The 16,516-nt window shown below is 33.9% G+C and overlaps 1 protein-coding gene across 2 annotated transcripts in view; it reads left to right on the forward strand.

The window, feature by feature from the left end:
• LOC106469412 (serine/threonine-protein kinase 17B-like) overlaps positions 1 to 16,304 on the forward strand; it is a 44,835-nt gene extending 28,531 nt beyond the window's left edge. For both annotated transcript variants that reach the window (XM_022398753.1, XM_022398764.1), the window contains exons 3-8: positions 5,371 to 5,583; positions 5,754 to 5,892; positions 10,378 to 10,504; positions 11,345 to 11,393; positions 12,608 to 12,787; positions 13,556 to 16,304. In XM_022398753.1, the coding sequence (XP_022254461.1) occupies positions 5,371 to 5,583; positions 5,754 to 5,892; positions 10,378 to 10,504; positions 11,345 to 11,393; positions 12,608 to 12,787; positions 13,556 to 14,003 (1,156 nt within the window). In that variant the 3' untranslated portion in view covers positions 14,004 to 16,304. The remainder of the gene's footprint in view (positions 1 to 5,370; positions 5,584 to 5,753; positions 5,893 to 10,377; positions 10,505 to 11,344; positions 11,394 to 12,607; positions 12,788 to 13,555) is intronic.
• The last annotated feature ends 212 nt before the right edge of the window (positions 16,305 to 16,516 follow it).

The following is a 16,516-nucleotide window of genomic DNA, read 5'->3' on the forward strand; positions in this document are numbered from 1 at the left end:
GACGCAATAATGTGTGTGTGTAGACAGTGAGTATTTGATCTGCAGTCAGAAGTATTATTGAGCACGTTCGTTGTTATAGCGTTTGTTTAGCGCGATTGTTGAAGTTGAGTGTATCGGTAAAGTTATATTCGGAAAAAATAAACCAGTTTTATTAAGTAAGGACTTGTGTCGCTAAAGTTTCGTCGGAACGAAGTTACGGAAAGTTAATTAACAAACGGAAACGTAACACTATATTCAAATTGTAAATACTGTAATGTCATCTGTGAGACTTACTGAATCTAGTGAACAAAGGAATAAAGCTCTCACTTTTGGCTGAGAAAAACTTGATTATGTTATGAGTGCTGGTTATGAGAACATCTGCAAATTATGAGCAGTCGAATTCCGGGACAATAAAAGCTTTACATAAATTTACTAAATATGCTGCTAAAATGCAGGTGTGGGCACAGGAACGTCGAGAGCCAGCACGGGCCCACTTTCTCTCTCTCTCTCTTTTTAACATTTTCAAGAATTTATTAAAAAGAAGATCTTAAATTAGGACAGCAACGAGCTCGTAAACCAGACAAAATCATAGCAGCAGCCTTTTTTATTTCACAGTATAAGCGTAAAAACGATAATAAAGTAACAACAAATATTTATTAAATCTATAAAGTAACAAATACGTATTAATTATTACTCAAATTATTATTTCAGTCGTTCTTAATGTATCAAGCGTCTATATGCAAAGAAAAGCCAAAAACTATGGTTTTTTATCATTAAATGAAGATATAGCCTAAAGATGCTTTGCGGGTTTTACGGCATAACCAGGTTTCATTCGCCCGGGCCCCTGGCCAGTTGCCCCCCTTATGATGGGCCTGTGTGGACACAGCACAGATAGCCCGTCGTGTAGCTTTGTGCTTAACTACAAACAAAGAAAAGAGAGAAACTAAATATTCTATTATGAATATTTGTAAGCAGAGGAGAAAAAACAAAAAATAATCAATACATTACAGTAGCACAATGTCACACCAGTTCTACACTGAAAATATTTCTGTCTAGGACTAGATAATCGGCCGTCCAGTGAAACATTCTTTATTCAAAACTAAAACACTCTAGTAACAATGATACAATAACATTTTCTTTCTTTAACTTCTTTACGTACACTCTCAAAAATTCACAATATGGGTGGAGGAATCCCGGGGTCTTTAGTTGTATGTGGGCTCTGGGCCCGGGCCCATGCGGTGAAGCCGATCTTGCTCTAATCTATTATCGTTACATCACTGTGTGTTCATGCTTAAAAAATTGAAAAAAAGACCGAAATAACATGTGACAACGATGTGTTCATCAAAAGGTTGGAGTTCCGCTACATAATTTTTCTTATTTTAAGTAGAATGTTTTGTAGTCGTCTGTAAATGGTGATATCCTGTAGTGAGTTGTAATTTCTTGTTCGTTAAATGTAGACAGATCACCCTAGTGTTGACCGTGTTATACTAGATGTTTACCATATGAAGCTTAAAAAAGAAGTTGAAATTATTGCAAGGGAAAGATGTATATACATATATGCTTGAAACTTGATATTGTATGTAGTGTACATCTCCTTCCTAGGATGGTGACATTGTAGCATGTAGTGTACATGTTCGTTTGCTAGGAGGTTGACATTGTGGCATGTAGTGTACATATTCGTTTGCTAGGAGGGTGACATTGTGGCATGTAGTGTACATATTCGTTTGCTAGGAGGGTGACATTTGGGCATGTAGTGTACATCTTCTTGCTAGGAGGGTGACATTGTGGCATGTAGAGTACATATTCGTTGGTTAGGAAAGTGACATTGTGGCATGTAGTGTACATATTCGTTTGCTAGGAGGGTGACATTTTGGTATGTAGTGTACATATTCGTTTGCTAGGCGGGTGACATTGTGGAATGCAGTGTACATCTCCGTTTGCTAGGAGGGTGACATTGTGGCATGTAGAGTGCATATTCGTTTGCTAGGAGGGTGACATTGTGGCATGTAGTGTACATATTCGTTTGCTAGGAGGGTGACATTTGGGCATGTAGTGTACATTTTCTTGCTAGGAGGGTGACATTGTGGCATGTAGTGTACATATTCGTTTGCTAGGAGGGTGACATTTTGGTATGTAGTGTACATCTCCGTTTGCTAGGAGGGTGACATTGTGGCATGTAGAGTACATATTCGTTTGCTAGGAGGTCGACATTGTGGCATGTAGAGTGCATATTCGTTGGCTAGGAGAGTGACATTTTGGCATGTAGTGTACATCTCCGTTGGCTAGGAGAGTGACATTTTGGTATGTAGTGTACATATTCGTTTGCTAGGAGGGTGACATTTTCGCATGTAGAGTACATATTCGTTTGCTAGGAGGTCGACATTGTGGCATGTAGAGTACATATTCGTTGGCTAGGAGAGTGACATTTTGGTATGTAGTGTACATATTCGTTTGCTAGGAGGTCGACATTGTGGAATGTAGTGTACACATTCGTTTGCTTGGAGGGTGACACTGTGGCATGTAGAATACATATTCGTTTGCTAGGAGGGTGATACTGTGGCATGTAGAATACATATTCGTTTGCTAGGAGGGTGATACTGTGGCATGTAGAATACATATTCGTTTGCTAGGAGGGTGACATTGTGGCATGTAGTGTACATATTCGTTTGCTAGGAGGGTGACATTTTGGTATGTAGTGTACATATTCGTTTGCTAGGAGGGTGACATTTTCGCATGTAATGTACATATTCGTTTGCTAGGAGGGTGACATTTTGGTATGTAGTGTACATATTCGTTTGCTAGGAGGGTGACATTTTCGCATGTAGTGTACACCTCTGTTTGCTGGGATAAAGATATTATGACCTGTAGCGCACAGTTCTGTTTGCTAGGATGGTGATGTTATGCCATGTAGTTAAAGTGCTAAAGCATGCGCACCGTAGCTAGTAGCAGACGGGTCATTGCCTTCTCAGTGAACTTACTAGTGTAGTATTTCATTTTAGATTAGGATTAATTGTGTTTGAAATAATTCCTTTTAGTTCCATACTCTGTAGGTTTATAATCAGCTCTTTTTTTAATTCTGTAAATTTATCTAGGATCTGCTGTTTGGGGGGAAACTTATTGTTATAATTCGAGTAAAAGAACCAGGAACTTCTTTGTACATACATTTGAAAAAGTAGGTTAGGTTATTGCTTTGTTTGGTTTTTCCTCCTAGCCCAGGCGTTTAGTCCGCGTCAATCCAGCCGGTAGCTGATTCATGATGCTGGTCTTTGTGTTAATTGTATATAGATGTTTATAAGAAATGGAGCCAACTTTCACGTGTAATTAATGAGTCACATATCTGCTTTAAAGTCCTTGGAAGAAAAACCCGAAGGTTATTTGGCTTAAGAAGTGTGTGTTAACACTCATAGAAACGGTTGTAGGACAATTGTACCCCTCAATCATAACAAACATTGTAGAAGATTTTCAAAACCGCAATTTATTGGACTTTTTGAGAGGAATAGCCCATAGGTTATAGTTCTAGTGTACTTAAGTTATATAACTTTGCATAGTTCAACATTTTTATTTTATTACAATAAACAAAATGTAACATGAAACTTGCGTTATTTTCTCCTATTTAAAGTTTTAGATAATTCATTGTTTTATGAAATACAAGTAATACGTTTTTCTTTCCTATTTTAGTCTGTTATATTAATATAATAAGATATGGAAGCGGGGGGGGGGGCAACTTTCCTACTGGGACAGTTGTCAGGTTACTCATAAAAACGTTCTTCAGTTGTTGTAGCGTACTTCTGCGTACTGTTGCATATGTTTAACTAAATTTCATTGCGCGCGGTGGATTAACCATGACATTTCTGAATAATCTGCTTGTGCTGATCTGAATAAAACCTCACCCTCGCAGGTTGCGCACAACAACCAAATTCACCCTCGCAGGTTGCGCACAACAACCAAATACCCATCCTCACAGACAGCTGCTTGTGCTTTGTGTAAAAGTTTCAATAATAAACACTGATGCTACACAAGCCCAATTTGATGTGTGAAAGTTCGGATAAAGAAAATTTGAGTTAAATTTTCAGTAGACTTCATTTAGCAGTTAAAAATAGGACATTGTTTCACTCTTCGTTCTTTTCCTATAGGTATTATTGGTGCTGCTTGTAGATGAGTAAGCCAACTAATGGGTCTACAAGGTGAATAACACCGAAACTGGTCACAACGTCTCCAGTGCAGATGATTACTTGCTTTAGAGGATATATAAATTATGTGTGTGTTTTTTTTCTTACTGTTATAGGAGATGTTAGTTTTTTTTATTGCTTATAATGGTCTTAATAAATTGAAAAACTGTGTGGGCGAAAATTACTTTAGATACAGAACTAACTAGCATTACATGTTTTTACTCTGTCGTTAATGATTGTGTTCAACAGTTAGATAATTCTCACATTATTAAAAACTAGCTATCAGGGTTACAGGATCACTGTCATCTTCGGAGCTCAATTCGTAACCTTCTGGACTCTGCTAATTACCGGAGACGGCAGGCAGGCACTTACAACTTACTTCAGATTAAATAAGAAAAAATAATTTTAGCTTAATGTTTCGAAGTATACGATCCACACAAACGCACGCATTAATAAATAAACGAAGTACTTCTATGGGGCTCGCTCCCAGTGGCACAGCGGTATGTCAACGGATTTATAATCCTAGAAACCGGGTTTCGATACCCGTGGTGGGCACAGCATAGGTATGGTACTTTGTAAATCGAGCTTCTGATTTTTAACATATCTATGTTACTTTGTGTGTATGTATGTTGTAAAAATAACTTTTCTTTTCTGATATGAGGGAAGTCTTCATATATTAGCCAATTTCTTAGCCGCGTTTTATGAGCAAGTGTTCTGCGGCCCTATTAGATATTCCAATATTTTTATGATCCTCTAACAATAATCGTTCTCATTATGGATCAAGCTAATGCGCTGTTGTGTTAATTTAAATACATTTTCATTTTCGAAATATTTTAATTTTGTTGTAATGATGTTTTATGTAGGTATTTACTTTTGAACATAATGTTTTTATTTTATTTTTTAATGGGGCAATGAAATGTTTAACCTTTAAGGAATTTTATATGAAACCAGGAATATAGATATTGCAATGTGAAAATCTGAACTTGTATAGCCTCTGCAATTGAAAAATTTACACCTCATATTTTGAATTCGTAAATCCACTGCGGTAGCTAAAAACGAATACACCCCAAAACTTGAGACATAGAACACACAAAAACATTTTTGACTAGTCTCCTCAAGTTTCCATCTTTCAAAAAGCCAACACAAATTTCACTTATATATATATATATTTTTTTTTTGACATTACAACGTAACGTTTATCACTTTTCTTTTTTATACTTAGGGGCAAATTTGCCACTGTTCGTCGCTGCAAGCACAAAGAAACCGGTGTTGAGTATGCCGCAAAATGTATTCGAAAACGACGTCGTGCGGCGGATGTTCGTCACGAGATAATGCATGAAATGTTTGTTTTAAAACTCAGTGACAGTTGTCAACATATTATTCATCTTCATGAAGTCTACGAGACGTCATCTGAAGTTATTCTGGTTTTGGAAATGTAAGTATTCAGGGTAACCTCAAGGCATCAGAAATATCAATAATATCTGACTTCTAAATGCGTGTTTTAATGCCACAGATCAGTAGCTTTTACAGAATTATTACTAACAACTGTATTTAAGCCTTGTTTTTAAATTAATTCGAAGTTTAATTGTGGTTGTTATTTTTCAGGGCGGCAGGTGGCGAGTTACAACGTGTTCTGGATGACCAAGAAGTGATAGCCGAAACAGAGGCATCTCGTGTGATGCGGCAGATTCTAGAGGGAGTAGCTTTTTTACATCAGCGTGGTATCGCTCACTTAGATATAAAGGCACGCCAAACCTATTATACTATCATGACTCTAACTAGAATACATTTCCACACAAAAACGGGACGTTGTTATGCAAAAGTAACCTAACCCACAAACCCCAAAAACGGTTTTTCATATTTTTGGGACCAAACAAATGCTAGTCTTTCTTGTGAAAAAGTACATAAACCCAATCTCTTTAGACCGATGCTATAACTATAAATTGGGAAATACCAACCCACACTTGTGCTATCTAGGATTTCAGTTTTGCAAAAATGACCTATGTGAGATAAGGTCATAAATAGCTATGAAAAAGCGCAAAATAGTTGTGCATTCGGCATAGTAAATAATACTTCATAATGCTAGTGTATGCATTACAATAGTTTATATAAATATGAACCTTCAAGTTTAGATCATCATTGATGAGGTGGACAGTTTTGATGGAGAGATGTATTTCGATATTGAGAAGTATTAACCTTACTTCCCTTACTTCAAGAGCTACAACAGTAACTAATTATTAGAATGAAAATACTTGTTTTGGCAGTTGTTTTTTGTATAATTCTCTAAAAATGTATTGAAATCTCGACTTTTTTTTCTTATTTTGTTTCTTGACAACTTAAAAAAAAATAGCAGTAATGGGAAATCTGCGTTAAACAATAATGAATAGTTTACTGGTTTGAAAATGTTATGTTCTAACACATAACAGTGATCTCCATTGATTAAAATTAAAATACGTGTCTGGTATTCATTACTGATTTTTTAAAAGAAAGCGAAAAGTTTTGCTTATTTAATCAAATCTATGATTTGTAGGTCAGGTGACTATTGCTTAACAACGCCCATTTAAGGTTTTTCGTCTCTTGTATTTGATGTTTCACGAGTGGTTGTAAAATATCAACGTAAATGTTTTCTCGAGTCTAAATGATATTTTTTTTCTTTCAGTACTGTAATAGGGTATTGAGCTAAGGTATATCAGTTTATTGTTTTTGAAACTACTTAAGTGGCTTGGTATATTCGAAAGAAAATGTACATCAAACAATCATCTATTAATGTGGGTTTGAACTCTTTCTACAACTTGCTCATCGTATAAGAAAAATGTTCAGTTTGCTGAATATTTATGTTTCTGCAGAGAGACATACTGTTTTTATATTGTTTCTCCTTTCTTTTCATTCCAAACCACCATTCAAAATTGGCCATGTTGGGATTTCATGGCGAAGACATGTTGCATTCGCCTTTTTAATTTCTTCTTCATCTTCGTTATCATTAGGAACGTAATTGAAACGAAAAACATCAGCATATAGTAATTATGAAACGTGCTTTGTGTAGCAGTGTTTTTGAGTTGTTTCCCCCCCCCCCCCCCCGGAAGCCGATGAGCGTTGCTTCGCAGCTAGAAAAAAAAGAGGTATATTCCGCCTTTTCTTAGAGTGATATTGGCAGAGAAAAAAGAAGTAAGGAAATGTTCACATGTAAAAGTTTTATAAAGAAGGAAGTAGTCTGGAAGTAACTGAAAACAAATTTGCCTTTTGAACCCTTTCTGCAAAATAGTTGATGATGAGTAAATAGAATTAATGTAAAACAACTGATTTTTTAGGGCTTTTAATTGGTTAGTTATTCATGGAATGTACATTTATTTTCCTCATAAATGTAAAGTGGGTGTTATAATTATCATTCAACATTCAAGGCTACAAATCATATACTGGGTGGGTGGTGGGGTTAATGAATTACGTTCAATTTAACCCTACAATTGCTGATAGGATCTGAAACAATTTTCTTGATAATTGTACGTGTGCAAGGGAAGGAAATCAAAAAGAAGAAAAAGAGTACTGTCGTTATGTTTGCTATAATGTTTAAAATTGCGAACGAACTACAAAAAAATGACGAAATTAATTATTTTGAATATTTCTGTTGCTGAAATTATGCATATTACGAAGCGTACTATAAGTAAATGTTTGTTTAATGTCATAGACATGAAGACTAAGGAATTCATTAATATGATACACATACATACCAAGAAGACAGCATAATATGTACCTCATCAGTGTTAGAGCTACTTGGACAGTACAGTTTATATTTAGATAATTTAGTTCTTAAGATGTCCACTAGGATAGCTACGACTTTGAAATAGTCTTCTTTAGTTATACAACAAGATGAAACAAGGAAACTGTTTATTGATTAATTTAGAAGAAAAAATTATAAAGTACCAGCAGATAAACAGAAAGACTGCTATGATCATTTTAACATACCTTCATCCAGTTTTTCAATTTATGCTGAAGGGTTTCCACCTCACTAAATTTCAAACTATAGTATAGTTAACAGGTGTCGATGCTTTTTGAACCATTAAGGAAACCAGAAATTAATTTATACATCCCATGAAACCGGATTTGAGCTGTGTTAAAATCTTGTCTAGCTCGCTGGTGTTCGGTTTTCTTTCCGAAACCTTAATATTGGTGAAAACTATTGACCTTCTTGTATCATTTTAGTATCAAGTCTTCACTTGGTAACAAGCAGGACTGAGCTATATTAACAAATACAGTGCTCGAGTTCTAAAACAAATTATATCACTTCAATAATAGTTAATCTACCAGTGTTTTTGATATAATGAAAACGGCCAAAACGAAGAATTTAAACAATAAGTAAACAAAATATCGTCTTAAACTTAAAAAAAAAAGTTTAAAACTGGTTTCTGCTATCCATTGTTTCTTCATCAAAACTAATCACTTGATCATATTGCCCCCCGGTAGCTCGTGGTAAGTCTTAGGGATCATACCGCCCCAAACCGGGTTTCGATATTTGTGGTGGGCACAGCACAGATAGCCCATTATGGTGCTTTTTGCTTAACAGCAAAGAAACAAACTGATCATACTGTACTGTAGGTGTGTGCTACAAGGGCGTAAATAGTAACTACCCAATGCACTTCGGGTGTAACAGAGCAAACAGTAAAGAAAGAAATACAGACAGTACCAAGTTACCATTTGCTTCACCGACGGTGTGCATTAGTTCATTTTAAGGAATAGGATTGTTTACGTATTTATTTGGTTCTTCACATCCGGTTTTTAACGAGTCTAAAGGAAAATGTAAATTGAATCACATATATATATGAAAAATATTGCATGCACACAATAAATCGACAAAAATACCTAATGTTTCATTCCGTTTAATACTCGGGAAGCATGAGTAACATCCCAGAACGAAGGGACGATATTATTTGATGCGTTTTCATATGTGTGTGTGTGTTTTCAATTTCGAACATATATTTCTCTCAAAAAGGTTTTTATTAATTGTCAAAAAACGTTCCAAAATGTGCTGGAATAGCAATCGGGTGAATTTCGCCACCAGTATTTCTCGATTTCAACGTTGACTCGAAGTAAATTACGGATGGCAATCTACAAAAAAAGAAAGAAAAAAGTCAGCTTAGAGTTTAGTCTCTTTAGTTCGCACGAGAGTAAGAAGTGTAAATGCCGAGATGAGTCTAGCAGTATTATATCGGTGTTAGAAGCCTTGGCGCGAACTGACTTGCCTCAGGACGGTCACGTTATACCTCTACGTCACTTTTTCCACGTGGTACAGAATGCACTGCAAGAACGACGGAAGTTGTCTGATTTCTTTCTCTTTTTTTTTCAGGCGCATGTATAGTCAATGAAGACCTAGTTTCTTTAATCAGTCATATGAAACATATTAGGATGGCCACGTGGTATGTTCCCCCATTTTGGAATGCGATACTAAGGGTGAGGGCCTGCGGGTTCAATTAAAATTTACTTCAATTGTTTGTCGTCCAGCAGACTTCTTACCATACATGTTTTTTGTTTTTCTTTAACACACTGGAACAGTTTGAGACTTCAGATTACTACTGTTATGACAGCGGAACTCACGTGACGCTGGTAACTCATAATGAGTTCTAGAAATAATGGGGAACATCACGAATAATCCAGTATTTGCTAGGCACCCTCTATTCTTGTATATAAGTGCGCCAGACAATTAATCGTAATGGTATAGCAGACAGAGAGATTGAAGATATAGACAGACAATTGAGTTATGCGCGGTAGTAAGTAAAGTGCATGAATCGTTCGTTGTAAATTATAGCGTGTGTTTAAGTTAAGGTGACTGTTGAAATTAAGTGTATTGCAAAGTGGAATTGAGAAAGAATAAACTAGTTTTATTTGAGAAAGGACTTGTATCGCTGAAGTTCTTCGGAAAGAATTTTTACGAGTAATTAACAAACGACCAGAGACGTAACACTATAATATGTTTTTTTTTGTTTGCAGCGTTACAGTTTGTACTTGAATATGAACAGTATTCCACATTATGTATTATATTCTAAAATTTTGAACAGAGGGATTCGGAATAGCTATATCATTAACGCATTTGTCTTTTGTATGTTTTTCTATCTGTTTCACTAGAAATGTATAAAGTTTTTAGCCAGTCAAGTGATGCATTATTTCTAATAATTTGGAATCTTTTTTGTATTTGCCCTTTTTTGTTTACCATAATGGGGAATGGTATGTTTGTTTACAGCCACAAAACCTGCTGCTTACACAAGCCTTTCCACAGTGTGATGTGAAGTTGTGTGACTTTGGAATTTCTCGACGGATTACCAAAGGAAGCGAGATCCGAGAGATCCTTGGAACGCCTGATTATGTTTGTACGTTGAAGTTTTACAGTCCCTACTACAGAGAAAACCTGAATATGTTTACATATTGAAGTTTTACAGTCCTCACTACTGAGAACATCTGAATGTGTTTACATATTGAAGTTTTACAGTTCTCACTGCTGAGAACACCTGAATATTTTTAAATGTTGAATACTGAGAAAACCTGAATCTTCACATATTGAAGATTTACAATTGTCACTGCTGAGAACACTTGAATCTTCACATATTGAAGATTTACAGTTGTCACTGCTGAGAACACCTGAATCTTCACATATTGAAGATTTACAGTTGTCACTGCTGAGAACACCTGAATCTTCACATATTGAAAATTTACAGTTCTCACTGCTGAGAACACCTGAATATTTTTACATGTTGAAGATTTACAGTTCTCACTGCTGAGAACACCTGAATATTTTTACATATTAAAATTTTACAGTCCCCACTCCTGAAAAAAAAAAATTAATATGTTTACATGCTGAAGATTTACAATCTCCACTATTTATGTTTATGACTGAAACAGCCCTTAACCTGGGGGCCAAATAATACTCAAACTACAACTTGTTTTTTTGAAACAAGATAAATTCAAATAAATGAGTAAAATCATACTCGATTTTGTAAAAACATGAACAACACTAGTGAGAAAACCTGGTTTTAAGAGCTTAAAATGTTTTTTTTGTTGTTTTTTTAAATACAAGGACTGTTTAAGAAAGTCTTTTGCTCACAGAGAATTTTTATCAAATCATACATCATTCTAAGGCTTGACATAATAAAAATCCACATTATTATATCATTGCTAATTGTGATGATGTTCCCTTTTTTTTTTTTTTTCAGCTCCAGAGATTCTTCAGTATGAACCAATTTCTTTGGCTACAGACATGTGGTGAGCATAAAAATGTTTTCAATTGTTTTTTTAGGATACCTTTGCTCATTGCTTATTACCCTGTCATATATTGGCTATTTCTAAAGAGAAATAGCATTAAATGGACTTGTATTAAGTGATTAACTCTTTGACTTGTCACTTGATGATGGAATGAAAGAGTTTATGTTCGTGTTGGGATAGCAACTCGCACCAGTACTGATTAATCTGATCATTATCTTGTAAAGTTAATATGATTTTCAGACAGCCTGTTAAGTAAACATTAAATAATGTGTTATCTGGCATTATTAAATAAGTTATTGAATGTGTTTAAATGTAATGATGTTCAAAATCATCTTTATTAGGTTATTAATGTATCAGTTGTTAGACTATACATGTAGCTAGTAAGTATATTATTGAAGGTTTTATTGTAATTTAACCAGAAAGTGCATTTTAATAGGGCTCATGTAAGTGCTTAATTTGAAGGAATATTAGTTGTTTTAAAAAGAAAAGTCCACCAGTGGGTCAGCTGTGCATTTAGACTTACATCGCTGAAATCTTGAGTTCAATGCCTTGTGAGAGACAAAGTGCAGAAAGCTTATTGTGTAGCTTTACACTAAAATGAACAGTCATGAAGTTGTTTTTAAAGAGAAAAATATAATAAGGTCATTAAGTACTTAAAACTCTGAATAATGAATTTTATGTGGAAAAAAGTAATTTATATCTAGATTGCTAGTTGCAAAGTTCAAGAAACACATTGAACAGTTTTAAAACTAATCAAATAAATTAGATTTAGCCTAAAAAGTAATTATCTAAGGAAGTAGTTTGATGAAGCTCAGTTACCTTAAGCATTTTTAATTAAGGAGTTTGCTAATTTATTTCCTAATTAGATATTTCTGAATTATTGTAGTGGATTTTATCTTCTCTTTTCTGGTTTAATGGGGAGTAAAATAATTGAAATATAAGAATGCTACATTATCTTATGGTAACTGTTATTTACAATGTAAATCCTTTCATAGATAATACAATGTTCTTATTTGACAAGGATAAGGAGACTGTGTTCTATTAATTTTTATACATTTCTTTGCATACATTCAGTCATTAAAGTTATTCTTGTATATTTCTACTATAAGATAAAATATGCTAGTATATTTCAAGTGATGAATACATCAGTATCCTTCAAAACAGTAAACATGTAGGTGTAGAATAAAACCAGGAATTATTCTTTACATTTTTAGGAGTATTGGTGTCCTGGCTTATGTTCTTCTGTCAGGGCATACACCCTTTGGTGGTGAGACAAAACAAGAGACTTTTTGGAACATAACAAGTGGAATTGTGGAGTTTCCAGAAGAATTATTTGGTAGTGTCTCAAATGATGCTAAAGACTTCATCCAGAGGTTATTGATCACTGAGCCAAGGTAAGCTTTATGTATGTCAACTGATGTTGTCATCTAATTGAGTTGTTAATAAACCATCTCATTGTGTCCACTTCTGTTTACCTGTGAATATATTACTTTTTAAATTTTGCCTTATGATTGAACACTTTATGTGACAGGTGTAAATGATAAGGAAGACACTGATGTCAAAATTTGTGTGCCAGACCAGTTCTTATGATAGCTACAGCTTTAAAGTGATTACATGGTTAATGGTCATGACCACTATAGGCAGCTACTAAAGACATAAATTTTGAGGAAAGAACCAAGTTAAGACATTTAAATGTGATTATAGAAGTAAAATGTGTGTGAACAGGTATGTATGTCAATTACAGAACCAATTCAAAATAGGCTGGAAAGTAACTGTAGATTATCTGTAAACGTTTCTGAAGTTTAGTGGAGAACCACAAAGTGGCCACAAAACTCAAACTTTATTGTGACAAAAACTATCTGGTGTGTTTACTTAAATAAGACATATCTATGCAAGCTTAACATAAAAAATAGAAAATTGATAACTAATACCTTGACCAGAAAACTTTAAAACCAGAAAAAAAAATGATAACAATACACCATTATTGGCTATAAATCTTCATCAAAGCTGGAAACAGAGACTTACTGATGGAAAGCTGAAAAACAATGGTTGAGGTTCTAGTCTTGTTAATTGTTTTTATAGATCACACTATTGATTTATTCCTAAAAAATCTTGTTAAATTAATTGCTTATGATAAAACCAAGCTTTTTCTTGTTATTCAGTGAACGAATGACAGCTAAAGAATCCCTTCATCACTCTTGGATCAGAATGTTTTGTGACCCAGAGAGTCCTGGCATTGATGTAGCAAAAATAGGGTACACATTGAAGGATGAGTCAAATGCTGAGGTGTCAGTTTCAGCAGAAGTTGCTGAAGAAGTTACCAATGGTTCAGAAGTGCATTTGTTTGAGCAGTCCCAAGAAGGTGTAGGAGTTGTAGAAGGAAAATTACAGTATCAAATGCATCTAATCCCCGTGGACCACCACCAGAGTAATGGGACTGTTGATAAAGAAGTGACATCATCATCTGAAAAACCACACCCTTGTTTTTCTAACCTGAGCCCAAAAAACAGAGCTGTATCTGAAATGGAGGAAATTATTGTTGGTTTTGAAGGACATAATTTAAACAAACGTATGATCATTACAGATGAAAGAATGAGTATGGTATACTAGAATGTAAAGTTGGCCTACAGTTATTTCACCTTATTCATATTGTTTCCTGAAAACGTTACTGCATCTAGTTTGATTGTTGAGTTGTCATCAATTAGTCAGCCATAATTAAGATCAGTGAAGCTGTTGGGAATGAGTTAGATGAGTGTGAGACATCACGGCATTCCATAGAAGGATTGAAAAATCTATTTGGAATTATATTAATATATAACAAGGAAGAATACTGGAGTTTCTTCCACTGCAAGGCTAGTTAATCTAGGCAAAGAAGATCTGAGTTAGTTGTTTCTAACTGATTGATCTGGGTAATAAACACACATCCATAACTGATTGATCTAAGTAATAAACACATATCACAAACTTAGTCAGAGCATCAAGAAAATGTCCACAAAAAAAGGGTCCAATGGATTGGATATTTGAGATTTATAAGCACTTTTGTATTGACTTGTGTTGGAGTAGTATATTTGTACAATCTTAAGGGAACAACTTTTCTCTATGAAGATTATGATAATCAAGCCACTCAACAAGCACATGACCTAAGTTAATATTGTCCACTTGAAAAAGTAAACTTGAGACATACACATTTAGTATAGTATCCACTTTTCATGATTAAAAAAAAAAAATGTACTTCAACTCTTACTTGTGACATGTTAACTAATGAGTTATATGAAACATATTTCAACTCATACATGCAATATATTAACTGATCAATAGTTAATTATTTTCCTAAATTATGCTTCAAATCATTCACTACTAGCCTTCAATCACTGAATAAATCTGCACTTTCCATAAGACTGTATGAAGTGTTAGTTCCATTACGGTTGAGTAATAATCATTGTGATACATTCTCATAATGTTAATGGAAATGAGTTAGGAACAATGAATTATGTTTTGGTTTAGCTTAAAAAGTTTCATTCTTTGAACTATGAAAATTGCATGTAAATACCTTGTACATATCTTGTAGAAAGCCTACAGAGCTCAAATTAGATGTAAAGTTGTTAGTGGCAGGAAAACTAGATGATCAGAAGATGTTTGATCCTTTTGCAGCATTATATTTCATAACATTTGTACTATCATAGTGTTGATAGTTTTTTATTCATCATCTTTCTTCTGAATTGTAATCATACTGTAAATTAAACAGGTTCTTGTTAAGTTATTATAAAATTTAACCCTCAAACTTTAGTCTTTAGTAATTTGTGGAGATTTGTAAATATACAGTCTGTACAAATGCATTTATATATATATATAGTACATTGATGTTGAGTAATAAAATGTTTGGGTTGAGTGTTTTACAGAATGTTCTTTGTTTTATCTAATTGTAAGATTTTTCTTCACCTCAAATAAAATGGATTAACAGAATTTATTGTAACAAAATGGTCTCCTGCACTAATAATTTGCACAATTATTTACATTTACATAATAAAAACGTAAGTGAAGCTAAAGATTCTCATTAAAATTGGACATAAATAAACAGTGAAAGTTTAAATGTATACAAGAAAAATATTATACAAAATGAAAATAGTTGAAAAAAAACAAAGGTTGTTTGAGTTCTCATTCAGTATCTTGAGTAGTTCATCGTTTGATCAATCTGTGGTTAAAATTTTGAAATTATATATGGAAATAGAATGATTGTTTTTTACAGTGTAATACAGATAGAAGCACAAGGATTTAAACAAATTCTGCTTGAGAAATCCATAGACTTATAAAAATATATTTTTAATTGGTGTATTGTTTTATTGATATAGGTGACTTTACATTCAACAGCTCTATATTGGTAGACAACCCATGAAGATAGAGAAGTAGACAAAACTTCTTTAGTTCAAAACATGACAGGAATTCAAAATAATGAATTAAAAATCATTTGTAGTTTAATTGTAGATTAAAAAAAAAACAATTTAATTTCTGAATTTGATTTTGAATAAGAACTTTTCCCCCCCAAAAAAAGGATGAACATGAATGAAAATAATTGAAATGGTACAGGTTTTTTAGTGGGTTAGTTTTATTTTTCAAAAAGTTATGTAATAGTTTTGAAGTCTGCAAGTAGTAACCATTTTATCTTAAAATGTTTTGTAAAAAGAAAATACTTTCAGGCTGAATGGGAAAATAGGTAAAATGAACGTAGTAGGTTCTGCTGAGGAAGTTCAGTGTTTACTATCAGAGAGTGTACAGACTAATAAATGTTTTCTTTTGGTATGTGGTAGTCTTAGGTAAAACTGTAATTCACAGGCAAGTATTGGGTCCTGCAATATGTGAGGCTAGAAGGAAATGATTGCAGAAACATATAATGAGCATGGATAACAAGTAAAATAGACAAATGTAATTTGAAAAATAAAATATTTATTCCACCATGTGTTGTCCATTCTTTCATACAACTATAAGCTTTAACTAATGGCTGGATTCTGTTGCTCAAAATCTGATATTATATGTCTGCTTGAGCAGAAAGGAGAAAAACTTTTTTGCAGGACGAATACTAAAAGCTGCTGATTATACCACACACTCAAGTCAGAACTGTAGATATG

This window comes from Limulus polyphemus, unplaced genomic scaffold (genome assembly GCF_000517525.1).
Source record: "Limulus polyphemus unplaced genomic scaffold, Limulus_polyphemus-2.1.2 Scaffold96, whole genome shotgun sequence".
In the NCBI taxonomy this organism is placed as follows: Eukaryota; Metazoa; Arthropoda; class Merostomata; order Xiphosura; family Limulidae; genus Limulus; species Limulus polyphemus.